At 32.9% G+C, this 22,309-nt stretch overlaps 1 protein-coding gene across 9 annotated transcripts; it reads left to right on the forward strand.

Moving 5' to 3' along the window:
* Positions 1-297: 297 nt before the first annotated feature.
* Positions 298-14,634, forward strand: LOC18438197 (uncharacterized). 9 transcript variants are annotated; one of them, XR_016057778.1, is made up of 7 exons: positions 298-793; positions 4,543-4,593; positions 9,717-9,850; positions 10,618-10,648; positions 12,160-12,260; positions 13,094-13,283; positions 14,169-14,634. XR_016057778.1 is itself a non-coding variant. In XM_088869768.1 (7 exons), the coding sequence occupies exons 1-6, from the start codon at positions 1,970-1,972 to the stop codon at positions 13,261-13,263; spliced, it is 519 nt and encodes a 172-aa protein (XP_088725894.1). In that variant the 5' UTR covers positions 298-1,969; the 3' UTR covers positions 13,264-13,283; positions 14,169-14,634. The 9 variants fall into 9 exon arrangements, 8 of the variants coding, with proteins under 8 accessions (XP_088725894.1, XP_088725891.1, XP_020525539.1 ...); XM_088869768.1 differs by having other exon boundaries at positions 298-1,996; positions 10,618-10,653; XM_088869765.1 differs by having other exon boundaries at positions 10,618-10,653.
* Positions 14,635-22,309: the final 7,675 nt, after the last annotated feature.

Below are 22,309 nucleotides of genomic sequence, written 5' to 3' on the forward strand. Positions count from 1 at the left end.
CATGTGAGAGAGAGAGAGAGAAAGGAAAGCCGAGGTAAAAAATAAAAATAAAAATAAAAATAAAAAAGTATGAAAGAGAACGATAAAAACTTGGGAGGGCAGTACGAACTTTGTTTTTTTTTTTTAGGTTGGGTGGGTTTTGGGAAGGAAATAGATTACTAGGAAAAATACGAGAGAATCAAATTTGATGGGGGTAAGTTGAGGAGATTTAATAAATTTTTTTAAAAAAATAATATATTTTTTTGAAAAAATCTTGGTTTGATCATATCTCTAGCTCACAACCATTTGTCAGTCGAAGTGGAAAAGAAAGGAAGAAAAGAATAATTTATCTCAGCAACCTTCGATTCATGCAAACATGCATCAAATTCTACCTCCATCCTCTTCTTTATCCCTAATATCTGCAAAATTCAGTAACCACTCTCTGTGTTTTTCTCACCCAACTCATGGGTCTGGTTCTCAAAAGAGGGGGATTAAAAAAGTGGCATTTAATTCACATTGGTGTCTCAGATTTCAGGTTTTCGATGGAAATTCGGCTATGAAACAGAAAAAGGGGAGATGTTTTTCTCTGGTTTGTTGTTCTTCTAAAGAAGAAATGCGAAGCCACGGCCTTTCGAAAGATATTGAGCAGGGTAAGGAAGTGGGTGATGGGGCTTTCTCTGAAAGCGAGGGGCTTAGTGATGATAGTAAATTGAGTGTTGGGGTTAGTGAGCCTAATGTTCATGTTCATCTGGGTTTTTCACGAATGGGCCTTGGAGATCAGGCCTTCTTTCTATTGACTTTTATAGCATGCACGGTATGCCTTTCAATTCGAATTTTATTTGCTCTCTCTCTAGCAATATAGCTGCTCTTTCCAGGGCATAGTTTTTTCTGTGATAGTTGTGAAGTCTGTGACCTGTACGGCTACATATTTGCACTTCATTCTTTTCTTCTTTTTTTAGTTATTATTTTTTGATTGGAAGGCGCTTTCTCTTCTTGTTGGGAAATGATACGGAAATCAATCAGTTGGTAATTCTGGAGAATGTGTGTGGGATGAGGCTTTTGTCTATTTAAAAGGGAATTATGATTTCCGCTTTCGTTCTTCTGTGGAATTTTGTCTGTAAACAAGTGATAAGCAAATAATTAACAAATAACGAGGGTAGAATATCAAACAGGATTTGCTTGGGATCTCTCTAAAGCTTCATACTTGTCATATCGTTCTTCTATACTTTGTTGAACTACCATTTTTCCTGCTCAATTTGAGAAATTCGCTAGGACTCTAAACATGGGTGAGATAACCCCTTCAACAATGCGCAGGCCGAACAAAAAACTAAGAAGAAAGGACTAGGAAACACAGCTATTTGTTCGAAATTCAAGACGGACTTCTGTGGAAAAATCTTGTGCAACTGATACAATGTTTATGATGGAGCAGCAGTTGCTACTTTAAAAAGATGCTATCAGGCTTTCTCTCAGTTGTTCGTGCTTCCAGATGTAGGCAACTAAAGACATAACGAGCTTTGTTTAGAAGATAAAAGTTAGCCACTATGCTAGATTTGAATTATAACCAAATCGAGAAGACACCTTGCTCCTCTGGCTAAGTTTAGAAAGTGCATTATCTTTTGTCTTTCTATTTCAGAATTGATTGGTTGCCCATTTGTCTAATTTTAGCTGACAATCTAACTCTTTGGCCCATTAGCAAGTAGTGTAGTCAGGAGTGTCTCTAGAGGCTGCCATTCAAAGAATGGTAACTGACTAAATCCATGAGGCTTGGGTGTCTTTACTACAGCAAATAGGAGGTGTAATATTGAAGTACAGTCCTCTACTCTTTTTCTTTTGCGGGTAGCCCAGGCAGATTATGTCAAGTTGCTTGGATCAAACAAGGACATAGCCTTTAAAGATAAGGACATGGGGAAAGACAAGAAACAAAGTGATATGGAGAGATGGAAAGTGGTAAAGAGAATTCAAATGCTAGCAAGATATTCTTGGATTGGGAATGAGGCCAACCTCATCTCTTTCCTTGGTGAGTCAAGCTGCTTAAACTTCTCTTAGACATCATGATTCTTGAATATCAGCATGCCATCTTTTCTCTTGTGTCACATCCAGTGTTTTAAAATGCAGGATGCGGTCCTGATGCGGCGGGGGGAAGGGGGGGGGGGGGCAATGCGGTCGAGATGCGAGTGCAGCACCCCGATGTGGTCAATAAATATAAAAAAATTATAAAAAATATCAAAGGTGGAAACTAGAAACTTGAAACTAACTTTATAGAAGACAATAGAACTTAGATGGCATCATATTATTATAATTAATAAACATTCACATACCATATCACAAAATCGCAACTGCAAACTTTAAAGTCACAAACTAAAGGTCTATTAAGATTGAAAAGTTCAAAAGTCAAGACATCATCATCATTTCTCAAGTCTCAAGTCTAGATCTCAAATCTTTATTGGACGAGTTATCTAGAGAGTCTTCATGTGCATCATCATCAACAATATCATCCTCGGCGGCCTCCACATATTCTTCTTCCTCGATCTCCTCAAATTCGGCCTCATCCTCCTCCTCGACCTTTGGAACTGACATCGACTGGACCGATCTTTTACTCTTTTGTGTTCTAGTGTTAGGCCATATTTCTTTATTTTCCCCTATGGTTAGCTCAACATCAAAACATTTCTGCCATTTTTTTTAATCAATTTGATGAGAAAAAAAAAGGCCATGAAAGTGGCTGTTTTTGCTGTTTATGGGGTTTTAATAATCCCCCAAACCCTTGAAACCCCCTGTTTTTTTTTTTTTTTTTGTTTGGGAGGGGGGGAAGTGGGGGAGATTACCTAAATACCCCTTTTTGAGGATTTTTTTGTTTTTCATCACATTGATGCAGTGCATATGCGATGCGATGCGCTATGCGGCCGCATATGCGGTGGGATGCGTTGCATCCCACCAAAGCGCATATGCGCTTTTTTGCGATGTGCCTTCTGACGCATACCGCATGATGCGGCCGTATATGCGGCACGTATGCGGCGATTCGGCCACATTTTAAAACAATGGTTATATGTTGACACTTCGAAACTTCTAGAGATGGGCGTGAATAAAATAATATAAATTGTTAACCTTGAAATGTGAACTCAGGAATTCCTTAAGAGGACCAGTATTCGCTACCAATTTACAATTCACACATGTATATAATATCAAGAAACTTTATTAGAAATGCTATATAAAAAATAAAATAATATAAATAGTTCATGCTGTCAGTTTTTCTGAGGAAAATACTGGGCACTATAGACACATGTTGGACACTGACTTTTGTTGGTGTCCTTGTAGCATTGCTTATGAGTAAGACCCTGGCTTTTGCCTTCATAGGGCTACAAGTGAATGTTTGCCTGCAAAGGATTTAGAGTCTCAGGGTTATCCCAAAAACTTTTATCAAAATTGTGATTTTGATGACCTTAGTGGTTTGGCCATCTGAACCTGCGCCAAATTCTTAGATTGGTCATACAACCATATACTGTAATTCTCTCCAAGAATTTCCATCAAATTTCATTTTAGGTGACCTTAGATGAGGCCTAGGTCTAAACTTTAGATTGGTCATGCGACTGTCTACTGTAGTCCTTTACTATAATCAATCCTGGCTTCTATAAAAAATTAACTAGTATCTATTTTGGTTTAGGAATTGTGAACAATTAGGTGATTGAATCCGACTTGTTTTACTTGACCCCAAACAAACTATAAGTTGTTATTCCGTTTCTTCGAGCATATAAGAGAGCAAGCATCAGCAGTTTATAAAACTTCCATAATACATTTGTTGATGTGTTTATTATATAGCTTAATCTGTTTCTTATTCAAGACAGTCCAATATTATTTTATACAGACACCTTCAGACAACTAGAATAGGCTACAAACATTCATGCAACTTATGTTAGAAAAAGATTTCCTCCATTAAGTGATTTAGGGCGCTCATAAATATAGACATCCAAGATTGCAGACCTTTTCTTTGGGGGGGTCAATTTTGCAATATTTATTTATTTATAAGTGGCTAGAAAGCGGAAGCATAAGAATTATGTGGAATTTCACTGAGCAGCTGCGCATAATGGACATCTTTCTGTATTTTAGTCCTTTCCACAAGTTAAAAGTTTTCTTATATATGTTGAATTTTCAAAAATAAGTAGATATTTTGTTGGCAGAGAAGCATTAAAGTTTAACTTCTCTTGTTAGTTCTGTAGAGAAAAAGGCACTCTTGGATTCTATAACTAAAAAGGGGACATTGGCCAAAGAACTTTCTACTGTCATGTTTAACTTTGATGTTGAAAACTAGTCAATATACCTTTAGTTGATGTGCTTGGGAAGTTTTGAGGAAAATAGTGGTTTATATGTCGAAATATCTCTTTATGGCTTATGATGCATTGGAAACTTGTATAGAATGAGCAGTTTTATGTTATATTAAGTATGGCATTTCTAAGATATGAAGTGGAGTTGCATTGATTTTGTAAAGTCTTATTTGATTTGTATTAAAAACTCATAACTGGTTTTGTCCACTATGATTTGGTATTAACATAAAATTTTTTCTACTTGCAGACTTCGATAGCATTCACCAGCTTTGTTATTGCAGCCATTCCAACTCTCTATGTAAGAATCACGGTCTTTATTTTGATTTTCTTGAGAGAACATTTTATCTAAATGAAAAATGGAAATAGGTTATTATATCAATGCCATGGATTCCAGATGATAAATCATTAAAGAGTACCTCAAATTAACATATCTATATATTCTTACTCCCCAAAATATGATTGAATATTTGAAATGATATTTAATCTGTGTTTGTAGTTAGAAACAGTGGATACATGAGGACAAGTTTTGCTATTTCGATCATTTCATAAGTAACCAGAGCCATTGACATCAATAACTCATGATCAGAAAATTGAAATCCAATAGCGGCTACAGATATTTTGCAAATCAGAAGTTAATTTCTGTACCACCAAATGAGTGTTTCTCATCAATTCTTTGGAATAGCTTGTGATGATTTGATTTTCCTGTTCTTTTTAACCTTTTTTTCCTGTCCTTTTTAATCTTATTTTCCGGTCAAATGATTGGGATTTGATGGTATGTTTGTTGTGGAATTCTCTGGAAAGGCTTCTTTGAATTGTTTCAAGCGTTTGTTGGCCAGTTCATTGGATAGTTGGTGGTGTCTTAGATTTTAGTGATGTTGGGCAATTAATGATAAATGCATTGATTGTGGAGTGAGCATGTTCTCCTGCATTTAAATTATTGGTTGGTAAACATTTTTAAGAATTCTCCATTGATTTACATTATAGTAGTTTTCTTTGGTGTGGAGAAATCCACCTTCCTGGGTGTGAAGGTGGGGTGGATAGCATTTTCCCTCATGGCCTTTAATGTTTATGCTTGTAGTTTTCAAGAAATAGCCATAGATATCAGTATTGCGTATGTGTCTATGTATGTAAGTGAGTATAGTTTACATAATACGTACATATCAATATCAGGGTTATGTTTTATTTTAGGGAAATTTATAAACTACCCACAAGAGATGGACAATTTAACACTTCACCATATCAATATCAGGGTTATGTTTTATTTTAGGCAAATTTATAAACTACCCGCAAGAGATGGACAATTTAACACTTCACCCATATCTTATGTTTTAATTTCAAAACACCCCTAAAAAAACACATGGCCTTGAGTTTTAATAATTCCAATTGGGTAAAATGTTGAATAATTATTTTTGATAAATTTCCCATTATTTTGTTTATGCCCATATCGTATAGCTGACCCCAAATAGTTGGGATAAGATTCGGATGATGATGATCTACTAGCTACCACCCTTAAGGGGCATTTTACTTTTTCTTTACAAATTCACTTCTGTAAGGATGTATTCCTTCTCATAGAGATGGGCAACATTGGATCATCCGAACACCTGTCTTTCCACCATGTCTTGAGGAAAGGGAATGTTGAGACTGATATACTTGCTAATCTGGGTGTAGCTAGGACTGCTCTCTGTGTATTGCCTGATTTTATGGACAATTGGGATACTGCCTTGAAATCTCTTGATACCTTGCATTCATTGCGAAACCTTTTGAATCTAATAAAATTTTTGTTATCAATCAAAAATGAATTTCAATAAAAAAATGAATTTGCTCTGTGTATTGTTTCAGTTTAGCATGCTAGCGAAGTGGGTTATGATGTGTTTCCTGTCTAGGAATGGTAGATTTACTGCTTGCACCTTTAAGTTAATTAGGAAATGATGCTAAGATGGAAAAACAATCAGGGATGTGACAAGAGATATATGTTACTACCTAAGGTGCATGACTTGGACCAGTAAAGGCAGAGAACTGGTTAAGTTGCCAGAGACGAACCAGATGATTTGATAATTGTCGTGTTTTCTGCTAGTTCATTGACTTTTAAAGAAATACATTCACCAAATGTTTGTTAGTTTACATGCCATTTTTTGGATCCATGAATTTTCAAATTATTGAAATTAGAGTTGATGAATATTTACTCCCTAGACCTTAAAGAAATATTAAAGGGAATTGATGGTAGAATGATTTTAAACAGTGGTTTAAAAATCGCCGAGTCAGCACGGACTCGAGCGATTTGACACGGGAATCGGTCACCCTATGTCGATTCTAGTGAAAACGCAGTATCGCCCGGTTCTAGACAAGAACCGGTGATTCTCTACAGTGAACCGCCCGAGTCACTGTTCAAGACCCAATGAACAGTGTAAAGCAGTAAAAATCATCACATTTTGGATTGTTTTGATCAATTATTGGAACAAAATCGAATCTTGATTGAGCATTATAATCGAACTCAAATAAGGGATTTGAAGTCACGGTTTCAAAAGAACAGGTAAGAGCTTCTTTTTTTCCGCCATTTAATCGATTCCAATTGATTTTTAGCAAATATTTTCTTCATATCATAGGGTTTTGGTTCTTTATAATGTTATTGACCATAAATTGTAGCCAATTTTCTCTTTTTTGGTCGATTTGTGGTGGAGTTTTTATTTTGAGTCACGTTTTTCTCAAGAGCAGTTGGGGTTTTTTTCTTTTTATGCCAAACTATAAATTTTAGATGAATTAAAGCACCATTATGAATTATTTCAGAGGTTTTTTTAAGGTAATGTTGTTCTTCATACGATTTTGGGTGTAATTTGTGGGATTAACCAATTTTTATTGCTCAATTTTTGAAGAAATGAAGTTGTCGCTGCGTTTTTAGAAAAAGATTTAACAAATCCGCCAAAATGAAAATTTCAGTCGAATTAGGGCATAATTTTGAATGATTTTAGAGGGGTTTTGAGGATAACAATGTTATTCAAATGATCATTGGTGTTATTTGTGTGATTAACTAAATTTTGATGATCAATTTTTTGAAAAATCTTGACTGTTGGTATTTTTCAATTTTTTTTGAAAAATCGTGACCAAGTTTTGATTATCATGAAAAATTAACTTGTATTTTTCAATTTTATTGTTAAATTTTTAATGCAATAAAATGTATGTTGATACATAAAATGTATGTATGTTCTTGATACATATTTTATAATTATATTATCTTGATACATGTAGTGGCATTGTGAATGACTATATCATTGTAAATTTTTTTTTTAGTGATACTATATCATTGTAAATTTTTTTTCTTGATTCTAAGTTTGGCTTATACATACTATTTTTATCTATAATGTAGCATAAATAAATTTTTTTTTGGCAGTAGGAACGAATTCATGCTTGTCAAAATGAAGATTTGTGGCGAGTCTACATGTAGTGGCATTGTGAATGACTATATCATTATAAATTTTTTTTTATTCATACTATATCATTATAAATATTTTTTTTCTTGATTCTAAGTTTGGCTTATACATACTCTTTTTATCTATAATGTTGCATAAATAACGTTTTCTTGCCAATAGGAACTAATTCATGCTTGTCAAAATGAAGATTTGTGACGAGTCTACATGTAGTGGCATTGTGAATGACTATATCATTGTAAATATTTTTTTTGATTGATACCAATGTAGTGGCATTGTGGATGATTTGGATTAGGAGTGCAACAAAACATTAACACTCAGGGATTTTGGTGTAATCAGGTGCCCACTAATTTGGATGATTCGTTCCTAGATCGAGTCAATGAATTGTCATGCGAACTCAATCAATGGCACCAGTGTGACCAAAATGAAGAACGACATCGTCATTCATTTTGATATTAGGTCGTATTTTATAAATTGTATGCTTTATTGTAGTCCATGTATGATGATGTACTTCATCCATGATAATTCTATGCTTCTCCTTTTGTGTGATATAAATTTAATGGTGAACAGTAGTTCATATAGGGAAAGAACATCTCAATATTCGCATATTGATGCAAAAAAATTAAAGTTCTTAATGGAGTACCTCTATTTCTTATTGGATTCCTAAAAAACAACATTTATAATGAATTTTAATAATTTCTTTGGATTTTTTTTAAGGCTGAAACCGATTGATTCAGCCGATTCCCCATCCGAATCGTCGATTCACCGATCCGGATGGGTTTTTGGGGTGCCCGATCCGGGGTACCGATCCCTTTTTAAACCACTGATTTTAAATAACAAGATAAATCATATTATTGTGTTAAAATTGTTCTTATCAAAGGCCATTTAGTGGTGTTATGTAGCTTTTCTCAATTGTTATGCTGCTAAAGCACTATCTAAAGGTCAGATTTGCTGTCTAAATCATGTGGAGTTATTAGAGTTGCAAAATTTGTTGAGAGGATGATAGTCAGAAGGCTTGACGATTCTAGGCATCTTTATTAACTACTTGCAGTGGCATTTTACCTGTTATTTTTTACAACTCTTATTCTTTCCATGCTTAGAACGAATAGACATCAATGTCACCTTTGGTATAGGATAATGTGGGTTTTCTATGATACATGATGTCAGGGCCTGCATTTGTAGATAGCAGGAGACAAATCCTCCACACAATAGAAGTTTCTATGGGGAGTTGTATCACCCTGTAGGTTATCTTTTGACTCTCATACTTTCTAGGTTCACATTCATGCATGAACAATTCCTAATGTTAGTTGATTAGTGATCAATTGCATTTGGGAAGCTAAAAGTGGAAAATCTTCATATGATATTACTCGTATTATGTCCTTATTTTAGGGCTTTGTGTCAATCATGATGGAAAAGGTAAAGAATTTCTTGATTTGTTGTAACTATTGGCTTTGGCTGTCTGGAATTTTATCCTCCCTACGTAATTACATAGCGTAGAAGCTTGTTTGGGACAATGATTTTATTAGTTATATGAATTGATGAGTTACTAGGCCCAAAAGGACATGGATTGAAGTAGTGAGAAGAGATATGATGACTTATAGTCGGACTAAGGGTATGGCCGTTAATAGAGTGGAATGGTGGAATAGGATTTATATAGCCAACCCCAAATAGTTGGGATAAGGCTTGGATGATGATGATGATGATATGAATTTGACTTGTGCAAGTTTGAAAACTAAAGAAAAATGTAGCTTTGGTATTTACGTATTTTCTATTTTTCCTTGCTTTTTTATTATTAGTGGTTTCTTTCTATGTGCCTATATGTATAAACACATTGTTTCTTTGTACTATATATTAATTGATTTGCTTTTGCCTATTTGTTTAAAGTTTGTGAAAGTCTCACCTCTTGGGGATTAGCAGATCAGTATGGGAATTTAATATGATGTTCTGCATTTTTTTTAGATGAATTGTTTATTAATTTAGTGTCTCACAAATGGACCAGGCAATGGGTAGAGCTGCAATGTCTCTTTCAAAGCTGGCCGATACAGCTCGCGAGGAGCTTCCTAGTACAATGGCTGCAATTAGGCTTTCTGGCATGGAAATTAGCGATCTTACTTTGGAACTAAGCGATTTGAGGTGATAAATGACAAAATCTATAATTAAAATTTTTGTTGTCTACAATACATGGCTGCTTTTTTTTTTTTTGGGCAAAACTACATGCCAATCATTGGTGTGCCTTTTACAGTGTGCTTTGCAATAGCTTTCAGTTTCATTCAAATGGTGCTTTATTTATTGGGAAAGTATGCGATGATCGATATGATGATTTTCTCAATATGGGGTCACAAGGGTCATCACCATCCGAACAATGGGTTTGATGGTGACAGAATGTGGGCCATGCAATTGAATTAACGACATATTTGTTGGAACGAACTCTCCCTCTTATCACTGGCTCACCTAATTATGGGATGATGATGTCACATGTTCATGTGGAAAATAATACATGCTTCCTTATGTCTATATTTGATGTCAATTGTGAATTTCCAACTGAGATATCTAAGGGCCCACTTAGTCCCTGGAACTGGGTCTCTGTGAGACTCATTTCCATGGATAATGGGCATTTCTGCAGTTCGGATTCGGTTTGGAGATATTTCAATCTCCACATGGATAGTTGTATCCTCGTTTGAGGCTAAAACATGGAGATATGTATTCCACCAAAATAATAATAAAACTATTGTTATTATTACTTTTCTTATTGTTATTATTACTAATTGTAATTTATATAATTATTATTAATATAATTGTTCAAAAAATAATAATTATTAGTATTTGTTACTATTATGCGTGTCGTTATACTATTATGATGTTTATTATTAATATATTCTATTATTATTTTATGGGTGCAGTTGGCACACGGATGCATCCGTAGCTGTAGAGGTAAGGTGCACCTTCAAATTTTATCATGGTATATAATTTTGATGTAAAATGTTCTTAGGATTATCTCAAAATCTATTTTTATATCTAATTATAAAATTTTAAATTTCAAACATGGTTAAAATCAATTAGATCTATAAACATATGAAAATCTTGAAATGGATGGTGTAGATAAAATGTTGTAAAATGCACTATTTCTGAGACTTAAAGTCTTTTTATGTCATACATCTCGATGTCGAGATGATCAATCAAACAGTTTTTCAACATTAAAACTACCTTTTTCGATCGATTTTTGAGGTGCATCTGTAGTTCTATATTATAAGGTTGCATCATTATATAAACTTTTTCCTTATTTTATACTAGTATTATCAATGCTTTGTTATTATGAATACAATATGGGTGTGGTTTCTATAAGGTTGCAACCTTAAACAATCCAATTAAACCTCCAAATTTTATTATAACATCTAATTTTAGTGTCAAACATTCTTAGGATTGTCTGAAAATCTATTGTCATATCTAATTATAAAATTTTGAACTCCAAAAATGGTTAAAATCAAGTAGATCGATAAACATATGAAAATCTTGAAAATGGACTGCTAGATAATGTGTTGCAAGACACTGTTTCTGGGACTCAAAATCTTATTGTTTTTTCTATATTCGTACATCTAGATGTTGAGATGATCAATTAAAGGGTTTTTCAACATTAAAACAACCTTTTCTGATCGATTTTTGAGGTGCAACTTTAATTTTACATTTTAAGGTTACAACCTGATATAAACTTTTTCCAAACAGTACTACAATGTTATTATATTATATTATATTAATAATACAATAATATTAATGCAATCCAAACAGTGGACAAGTATCTTCCAGGTCTCTTTTGAGATGTTATCTAAACAGCAGACACCCATATTCCCCAGTTCCGGGATATACCAATTCCAAGGGAGGCATCTCTCTAGGACATGCATCTCCAGGAGCCAAACGTGGCCTACAAGTTCTATTAGATGTTACGATGGATTTTCCTTTTCATGCATAAGGTGCATAAATATCTCACTTGTACTTATGAGTGCAACAGAAAAAAGAAACATTGACTTGATCTTTGATACTTATGAATAATTTTTATGCACTTTCATATTTTGCAATTTGCAGAATGTAATCTCGATTCCCAGAGGGCACATTCCCTTTTATGGGGACCTTCTTGGGGAAGTACATGTTTCCATTACAATGAAGACTAATCATTCTTCTTCCTAATGTCCCTTACTCTTCAATCAAGGTGGAAGGGTTCATCTCCGCTACTTTATATGGAATGTGGAAATATTTGTAAAGTACATTCACTATAGTTATATCAACATATAATTGATACTAGTTATGATTAAATGTGATTTGCCCAAATGGACCAGTAAGAGAAATCAAATATATGGAAACACATCCAATATTTGTGGGGTAATCTTTTGTATCAAATATTGTAAAGTTGGTTTAGAAATTTTGTTCTAAATTGTCTTTGTTCTGCACAGCCAGGAGATTGCTGATGGAGTGACCAGGTCAACTCGGGTTGTGAAAGCTGCAGAAGCAGGGATTAGAAAAATTGGTGCTTTAGCTCGGGATCAGACAATGTGTATGTTTCTTGGACTGGCCTTAAACCTCCTACTTTCCTAGAGTTATGGTTGCATGTCTCCATGTTTTTTGGTCGTCTCAAGATAATACTGCTAGATTTCAAAAGAAGCTATTTTTCATGATATCATGAGAAACTTCTCCATTTTTGTTCTCTGATTGAAATTCCTGATTAAATGTTTGGTTTACCATAAAATAGAGGCTTTTATTTTTATATAAGAAAAACATAAGTTATTAGTTTACCATAAAAATAGAGACTTTTGTTTTTATATGAGAAAACTATAAGTTATTAGTTTATGAAAGTCACATGAAAATACAAAATATAGAAGGTTATAGAAACTCAAATTTTAAAAACATGATGAAAAATAATTCTGTAGTTTCTATTTTTGGAGCTTCATTTCTTCTTAAAAAAAATTAATTTCTTTTAATTTCTTCTATATTTTCTCAAGAAAAATAATAAATATTGAGATTCCCCAGAGAAATTCCCTTGCCAAGAAATTACCAAGAGCAAGATTTGTCTCTATGGTTGGATAGTTTGGTGCAAGCTGCTTGCACATGTTTTTAATTGAACAAACACACTCGTGCATACACCAGGAAGTAGAAGGGATTCAAATAAGAGTAAGCCACATAAATATAGCCATCATATTACCATCATGGGATTCACTGACCAATATCTAGAATTTAGAGTTTCTTTGGCCATTTCCTTAAATAAAATTTAGGGTTCACTGATCCATGTCCAAAACTTGGGAACTTTTTGCCATCTCTTTGGGATCTGACTTCCATAAAATCATGCCTCAAATTATAACTGTTAGTTGTGTGCTTCGTATACTTGGACAGCTATGATTCAAGAGCGTGCGAGTTTGCCAAAAGTTTCTTTGCAGCCCATGGTCGCAGGTGCTGCGAAGAAGACGTCGCGTGCTATGGGACAAGCAAAAAAGACATTCATGAACATCATTTCTCGGGGATCTGACTATGAAGAGACTGTACCTGAAAGTTTGGATGTATGACCCATTGATCAGTTATTAAGGTGAGTGATTTTGTAACTACATAATGATTTATTGTTTTAGATTCCAGATAATTATTTCAATTATATTTTGGGTTTACAAACGTGAGGGAGGGAGACCATTTTTAAGAAAGAAGATTCTATGCTCATGCATGAGCATTTCCTCTTGTCACTCCCGGTGTTACCCATATCTTGGAGTATTTTAGGCTCCAAAACTTTTGGTGATGTAATGTTTTCAACCTAGAGACCAACTTCAAAAACCATGAAACACATTAACATATCTAAATGTGCCCACAAAAGATAAGGCTGTAAAATAGGTGGGAGGCCATCCAATATTTGGACAGCTAAATCTAAGTATTTGAGAACTTAAAATCCAGTTTGTTAATTTATTGAAAACAGTTATTTGATGATCCTTAGTTGGGGGCCATCCAATATTTGAACAGCTAAATGTAAGTATTTGAGAACTCAAAATCCAATTTGTTAATTTATTTAAAACAGTTATTTGATGATCCTTAGTTGTATCTCAAAACTTTAGATCGAAAAAATAGTCCCAAGTAGCTCTCTCATGCTCTTTCATGCCAGGCAACAATATTTTACCAAAAGGAAGCGAATGTACAGGGCGTTCTTATGGGGCAAATTCTTTTTTGAATAGTACCTCTCTCATGCTCTTTCGTGCCGGGCAACAATATTTTACCAAAAAGAAGCGAATGTACAGGGTGTTCTTATGGGGCAAATTCTTTTCTGAATGTTAACAGTTACTTTCATTAATAAAAACTCAAAACATTTCTTGCAGTGTATTCGTGTACTGCAAACATTTGAAAAGATTATGAAGTCCTATGCACAATATAACATACTGTATAACCCAGCGATGGGTCAGTTGTGTGAACTGATACCCCACGATTAACACAGGTCAGCTGCTGCTTTTCCTTGCTCGACTAAGGGCCCACATTTCCTGGTAGCTGGAAGTTCTAGAAGTCGGAAGCTCGAACTTATTGCAGGAGTAGTATTCTGGGATGCCACATAGGTGTTGGGCGAACTCCGGATCATCCGATCAAAGTCAGATAGCTGGGTATCTTTGGAGACATATGAAAGATATATTACCACATTTTAGTTGGGCCAATTTGCAGCCATCTTATCAAAACTGATGTTTGTGTCTCTAGACACATTTGAAAGATGTGTCTAGAGATACATATGTCATTCCTTATATTGTTTGCTTAAATGATCTCTCTCTATATAGATAGATAGAAAAAGTTTATATATGGTTGCAAGCATTCTGACTCATTATAAGATCGTTGACTTATTATGTAGGTCACATTTCCCATTTTTTGGGGTAGAGACAGATGTATTTATAAGGAAAAGAGACTTGGCGAGGAAATTGATTGAGAGAATTGGAGAGGAAATTGAGAACAAGAGATGGAGAGAAAATCAAGGAGATAGATTGACTTTCATTTTCATTCTCCATTTTTAGGAAGGGCGAGAGAACCCTTTTGTAGGGAATTTATATGTTTAAGAAAGAAAAGTGAGAGAAGGGAAAGAGAGAACCCTTTTGTAGGAAATTTATATGTTTAAGAAAGAAAAGTGAGAGAAGGGAGAGAGAGACGTAGATAGATATAGCTACAAAGAAAGCCAAAGTTTTTGGGAAATACAATAAATTAAAATCTAAATAAATATCTTATAGTAGGTGGGGTGGAGAGTACATGATATATAAAAAGGTTTTAGTTGAGAGGTGTGAGAAAAATTGGTTGAAAGAGAGAACCTCCTATGCATTGTTTATTATTATTTTTATTTATTTGTGCATTGTTTATTATTATTTTTATTTATTTGTGTTTGATTCTGCATAGATATCTTTTAGAGATTTTTTAGAGATTTCTTTGTTGATTTATCTATTCTTATAAATATTTTTATTTGTTTATTTATTGTGGATGTATTTGTATTGAATTCGTTATGCTTAATAATACTATATACATATTTAATGGTACAACAATATTTATATTATTTATTTTTATGTAACTTTAACATCATGCATATTATTATATAATTTACTGAGAATTAATCTCGCAGTATTTATATTTGACTTTTACTTTCTCGTGCTTTTAATGTCCATAACTTATCTCTCTTTGTTAATACATTTTAAAATATGAAATTGAAAATTTTGGCCAAAGTTCTATGCCTAAAAAATAGATTAATAGATTATGACCAATTTTCATATTTATTATTATGAATTTTTAGATACATAAAAAATCTATTGATATGAAGAGATGAAAGAGGTATCCATCTTTTGTCATTCATTTTTGCTTAAATACATTTCTAGATTTAATAGTTTCTATGTCGATCCCTTTCCTATTACCTTTTAGGATTATTTAAAAGGAAAAGTTTATATAGAGCTGAGGCTCTAAACAATCAAATTTGAACCTACTTCGAAAATTTCACTCGAAGAGGTTGTTTTGATGTCCAAATGTCTTCAAATCGATCATTTCGACATCAAGATGCATAATCGTAGAAAAAAATGGGTTTTAAGTTTTGGAAATGGTGTATTTTGTAACGCATTTTTAGACCATCAACTTTCAAGATTTTTCAGCTTTCATAGATTTGTCGGTTTACACTATTTTTTAAGCTTTAAACTTTATAAATAAATATAAAAATATATTTTAAGGGTATAAAAAAGATTTTCAGTATTGAAAGCACATTTCTCGACAGTATTTGAAGGAAGGCTCTAATTTGATTGTTTAGAGCCTAAGTTCTATTTAAACCGCACCCTTATTTAAATTACTCCAGCTATTTTATTTCTAATCATAAATCCCTACACTTAAAAAAGTTATTCCAAAAATTGCTTAAGAAATTTTATATTTCAATGACAAACTTTCATGCTCTTAAAATTTATTTTAACTTTATGAGGGGAGGCCCTACACAATCAAATTAAGGCGCACCTCAAAATTGGGAGGTTGTTTCGATGCCTATAAATCCTGAACTTGATCATCTTGACCTCAATATGTATGGACATGAGAAGAAATAAATATAAAGTGTTGGAAATAGTGAATCGTGTAATGAATCATCTAGACCTTCAATCTTCAAGTGATCTACACTATTTTTTAGTCTTGAAATTTCATAATTAGATATGAAAACAATTTTTCAAGCCATCATAAAGATTTCTGATACTGAAACAATATGTTTCGATACTATTTGAAGGTGCGCCGTACTTTGATTGTTTGAGAGGTAGTATACAATATGCTCCCACCAAGCGCATGGGATACATACTTTAGAATTTTCACATGTCAAGGATTCAAGCTACAATGGGCCCTATTAATTTTAGGGATTGTCTATGAAGATACTATTTATCTTTTGTACATGGAGGTCACAATCATTCTTGTCCCCTAAATTTCAAAATGGGTGGTTGTAAGAGTGTCATTGAATAGACACAAAGTTCAGACTTCGTGACTTACCCCAAGCCATTCAATTTGACATCTAATAAGTGAGAATTCTTGTGACCTCCATGTATAAAAGATAAAGGGGAAAATTATATAAATATCCATTATATTTGTTGTTATTACGAAAATACTTGAAACTTTCCGCTATGATACTGATGCTCATTTTTTCAATTTCATAACACTATTTTAAATAAAAGACAAAATTTCTCATTTTCGATTTTTAAAAATTGAATTTTTTAAATATCAATATTATATATGATCAACTATTTAAATGTGGTGGGAATTGGCTTTTAGGTTATCATGTATGCCTCTGCACTTTCGCGTCAAGCATTCAAATCACCCCATATGCAATCTATTTTTTTTAATAAAAAATGGAAGTTTTTATTTTATTAAAAACCCAAAAAACAAAAAAAGGCCATCATTGAATATGTATGGATTTTCAATTATCATGCATGCTTCTACACTTTCACGTCAAGGGTTCAAGCCCCTCCATCTGCAATCTAAATTTTCTTAATAAAACAAGGAATTTTTTATTTGATTAAAAAGCAAAAAAAAAAAAAAAACCCATCATGGAATGGGCATGATTTGACACCAAAACTTCTTTGAAAAAATCATATGCTTTTTACCGATATGCTATTTGAGTAATAGTATTTAAAAGTTGGTATCATATTATATATACCTTATTATTATTATTACTTTATTTTACATGCCAGATTTGCCAACTATAAATGCTACAGTGAAAAGAAGTTTATCATTTCTTAAAAATGAGAAATGTGGACTTCTAGCATTCCACATGGAAGAAGAGTAAATTAACCAAAATACGGGAAATGCACATTTCTTTTTTTGGACTGTTTTTTTATTTTAAAAATATTTAAAACTTCCAAATTGTTTATTTTTATTTTTTTGAAATCAGATCAAGGTGAAATTTAAATATCATTCAGTAATTTTAATAAAAATATATAAAAAAAATTATATAAAATAAAATGATTAAAATATCGAACATAGTTTTTCAAAATCCCCATATTTCGAGGGTGCTTGACCAAACTTAAACATTTTCAATTATCATGTCCTCAATTTTCTGCATTCCAGATTTTAGAATTGGTAACCTCCGATATTGATTCCAAACAGCAGTTGCCAAACGATCATTAAAGACTAATAAATGCCTATAAATTATTAAGGGGGTTTTATACATATTGACCGTAAAAAATCAAACAAAAACATGATTTCACTTCAAATATTTGTAGGGTTTTGCTATTTTATTACGACGGAAGTTTGAAGACCATACTTGTTCCTTATTGTATATCCTTATTGTTTTAAGAAAGGGTCGACTTTCCATCCGTAGGTCTAGGTGCACCTTCAAATTTGTCATGGTATATAATTTTTATGTAAAATGTTTTTAGGAGTATCTCAAAATCTATTTTTATATCTAATTATAAAATTTTAAATTTAAAAAATGGTTAAAATCAAATAGATCTATAAACATATAAAAATCTTGAAAATTGACGGTGTAGATAATATGTTGTAAAATGCACTATTTTTTAGACTTAAAATCTTTTTATTTTTCATAGTCATACATCTCAATGTGGAGATCATCAATCATTTCGACATTAAAACTACCTTCTCCGATGGATTTTTTAGGGGCATCCGTAGTTCTACATTATAAGGTAGCATTCTTATATGAACTTTTTCCTTTAAGAAATGGCAATTCTCCAAAATTTTGAAGAAAATATTCCTTGGGGACATCTATATATTCCTCTTGCGCCTGCAACATAGGATCACTGAATTCATGTTGTAGATCTCAGCTTTTTCCTTCATGATTGCCTTTTCAAGAGAGTTTACTGAATCTTTATGAGTTTACCAAGAATAACAGCTTGGTGGCAACTATCTTCAACATATATATATATATATATATATATATATATATATATATATATATATATATATATATATATATATATGGCAATGATTTCATGCCCCCGTTGTATAGTAATATGATGCAATAATTTTTAAAAACTATCTTATGGCCATTTGTTTGATCCAAATTTTGAAATATACATTCCTTTCATTCTAATGAACTATCACGAAAAAGAAAAATTTGAAAACACAATCTAAAAAGTATTTATTTAACTCAATTAACATAGGCTGTTCATTTTAGTAAGATGCTTAGATCTAGGTCTTAGAAAGATTTTTTTATTTCCAATTTTTTTGGATGGCTTTATTATCATTAGATGAATAATGTTAAAAAAGAAAAAAATGATTTTGACTTTATAAAGGCTAAGATCTTGAACTTCACAAAATGAATGGTCTAGATTCGTTTTTGGATGTGACTCATTTTGACCATATCTAAGGTTCAAATTGAACTTTTTTTTTTTAGGATTGATTATTGAGATAAAGAGAGTGTATGTGCAAAATTTGGGGTCATACAAATACCACAAACATGGTTTTATATAATTGTCGTTGCAATATACCACAAATATGTGTTTCAAAAAAGGAAAATTTGAAAACACAACTTAGAAAGTTTTTTTTAACTCAATTAATATAGGCCATTCATTTTAGTGAGATGCTTAGATCTTGAAATTCACAAAATGAATAGTCTAGATTCGTTTTTGGACGGGACTCATTTTGACCATATCTAAGGTTCAAATTGAATTTTTTTTTTTGGGATTGATTATTGAGATGAAAAGAGAGTGTGTGCAAAATTTGGGGTCATACAAATACCAAAAACATGACTTTCTAGTAATGTCGTTGTATTATACTATGATACAACCGTTGTATTAGATCATTGCTATAGGGTAATGATTTTATGCAACCGTTGTATAGCAATATGATGTAACAACCTTAAAAAACTATCTTATGACTATTTGTTTGATTCAAATTTTGAAATATTCATTTTTTTTATTCTAATGAACAATCACAAAAAAGAAAATTTGAAAACACAACTTAAAAAGTATTTTTTTAGCTCAATTTCATTCATTTTGAACAATAATATCATGCAACCGCTGTATTTCGTTAAAAGGGAACATACCCGAAAGTGATAAGGCATAGATGGAGCCCTTGATGTCTGAGCATAGTCTTATTAACTTTTTAAAATATAATAATTGAGTATTGAGTATAGTTGTCTTTGGCAGGTGTGACAAAACCGTAATTTTCTTTTACGAAGCACAAGACACCAACCATGCATTATTCTTTCAAATAATGAAAGTCCATCCTTAATTATTCTTTTATTGTTCACTATTTCTTTCATAATTACCTTTCTTATAATGCTTTTGTCAACCCTTATTTTTCGTAAGCATGTTGGGTTGAATTAACCTCCTGAAGCCACTTGTTCTTCAAGAGATTATTATAAATTATAAAAGATCATAATAGAAAAAGTTTATGTAAGGTTGCAGCATTATACTGTTGAAGTAAGATACACCTCAAAAACCCTACCGTGGAGAGTGTTCTGACATAAGAGAACCCTCTAACTGATCATCTCTATCTTGAGATGAAAGGACATAAAAAAATAAAAAAAAAAATATTCTAAGTTCAAGAACAATGCATCTTGTAACAAGTTATTTGGACCGTAGTTTTTTAAGATTTTTAATTGTTTCTTGATCTGCTCGATCTGTGCTATTTTTGAAATTTTACATTTTATAACTGAGATTTTGAAGCCATCATAAGATTTTTAACACCGAAACGACAACTGTAAGTAAATTTTATAGGTGCATCTTACTTCTACAATTTAAGGAGGCAGCCTTATACAAACCTCACTTCGAAGAAATAGATAAATGACTAAGACTAAATATTTTATACTTCAAGGTTTGATATGCTAAATAGGTCAAATTTCGTATATAAAGACTCGTATTTTACCAAGGGAAATTGTTTCATGCGGGCTGGACGGCGTTTCTACATCCATCTTAAAGATGGATGCAAATAGGTGGTCCATTTATAAACAAGTGTAACTAACTGTTCAAATGTTTTTTAATATAATTATTATTTTAAGCTCTCAAATTCTTTTTTTCTTTTCATATTCATGATCTCCATATTATAGATTATATATTCTCTAAAAATTAGAATCAAATTATATTGTTAGATATATATGTATTTCCAAGCCCTCATTTATATATAATGCGGGCTGGCCTCATAGAAACAGTGCCTTTTTACCGATTAGTCGTTTTACTTTTTGCAGTATAAGAAATAGCTTTGTTTTTATTCTATTTTTGTATTAAGGAATAAAAATTACTTTCTGTGGAAATTGGGCATAAACAAAATTTGGATTTTATTTGAAATTTTTAATATACATCCGTGGTTTCATTTTGAGCATAAAAGTAAATTCCAGAATATTTTAGTCTCTGTTCAATAAAAAAAAAAAAAGAGAGAACTAAAAATAGTATGCTCTCTGGGCAACATATCATCCATTTGCTCCCTCATGTTAAACTATGCTTAGTGAGCAGTTTTAAGACATAATTATGGACGTAATCTCCTCAAGGTAGCTGCCAGTCTCAAATATTACAAGGGAAAAAGAAGAAAGAATAAAAGGAATCATATGCATATTATCTGACTGAACAAAGACGGTCTAATTTTTTAAGGTGAAGTGCGAGTGTTTTGGAACTTATTCCAATGTCTTTTTAGATACATAGTGATTCTGAAGCGGATCCAAAATTTCAGGTGAAAAACATCCTGTGAAGTAGCTCTTTAGCCTGAGGGTGAAAATATACAATGTGCACCTATGCGGCTCATGAGAATAGGCCCAGATTATATAGCACGAGTTTTTCTTTTCTCCTCTTCTTTTTCGTGCGATAACTTTTACAGTATATTTCTTTTTCTTGTAAGTATCAACTTAGTCCATAGCACGAGGAGTACATAATCTGCAAAAGTAGGAACTAGGACAAAATGGAGCCGTGTTTGAAGACTCAGCCGAGTCGACTCAGACTTGGCCAAGGTACTTGACCTTGACTATAGGTCAAGGCGCGTATGCACTATCCTAAGGGTAAACGGTTAGGGTGGATAGTATTCGGGCAAGTATAGGTTATATCCTTGCTCGAGTATTGTACAATACAGTATTCAGGCAAGTATAGTTTATCTTTGCTCGAGTATTGTACAATACGGACGAGCAAGACAGAATGCCAGTGCATACTCGCCCGAGCACTATTATATAATAAATGGGCGGCATTGCCCCTTTATTATATCATTCTCTTCTCTCTAAAATAGGGAGCATTGCCCCCCTTTCGTGACCAAGTGCTCTATCTCTATCTCTACCTCTACCTCTAGTAGACCTCTCTCTGTCACACACGCACAAAGGGGGTGGATTTTTGCACTTTTTTTTGGCCTCTCGCTCGTTTTCCCTCTCTCCTTTCTCTCTCTCTCTCAAAGGGCTGTGGATTTATGTCGCTTTTCATCTCTTTGTCTCTCACACGCACAAAGGACACAGAAATCTTTGTCTTTTTAATCGCTCTATCCAAAAGGAGTACAAATAAACCTTCTTTTCATCTTATCTCTCTATTTGCAAGGGGGTAGAGATCCACCCACCATTTCCATTTCTCTATCCTCTAAGAGATAAAGAGAGCCTGAGAGAGATCCCTGAAAGAGAGAGACGTGACTGAACCTCTCTCCCCGTTGGCTAGATGCCTAGAGGCTTCCTTTTCT

The sequence above is a fragment of the Amborella trichopoda genome, chromosome 6 (genome assembly GCF_054954075.1).
Source record: "Amborella trichopoda isolate Santa Cruz 75 chromosome 6, AtrichopodaSantaCruz75HAP2 v2.0, whole genome shotgun sequence".
NCBI classification, from domain to species: Eukaryota; Viridiplantae; Streptophyta; class Magnoliopsida; order Amborellales; family Amborellaceae; genus Amborella; species Amborella trichopoda.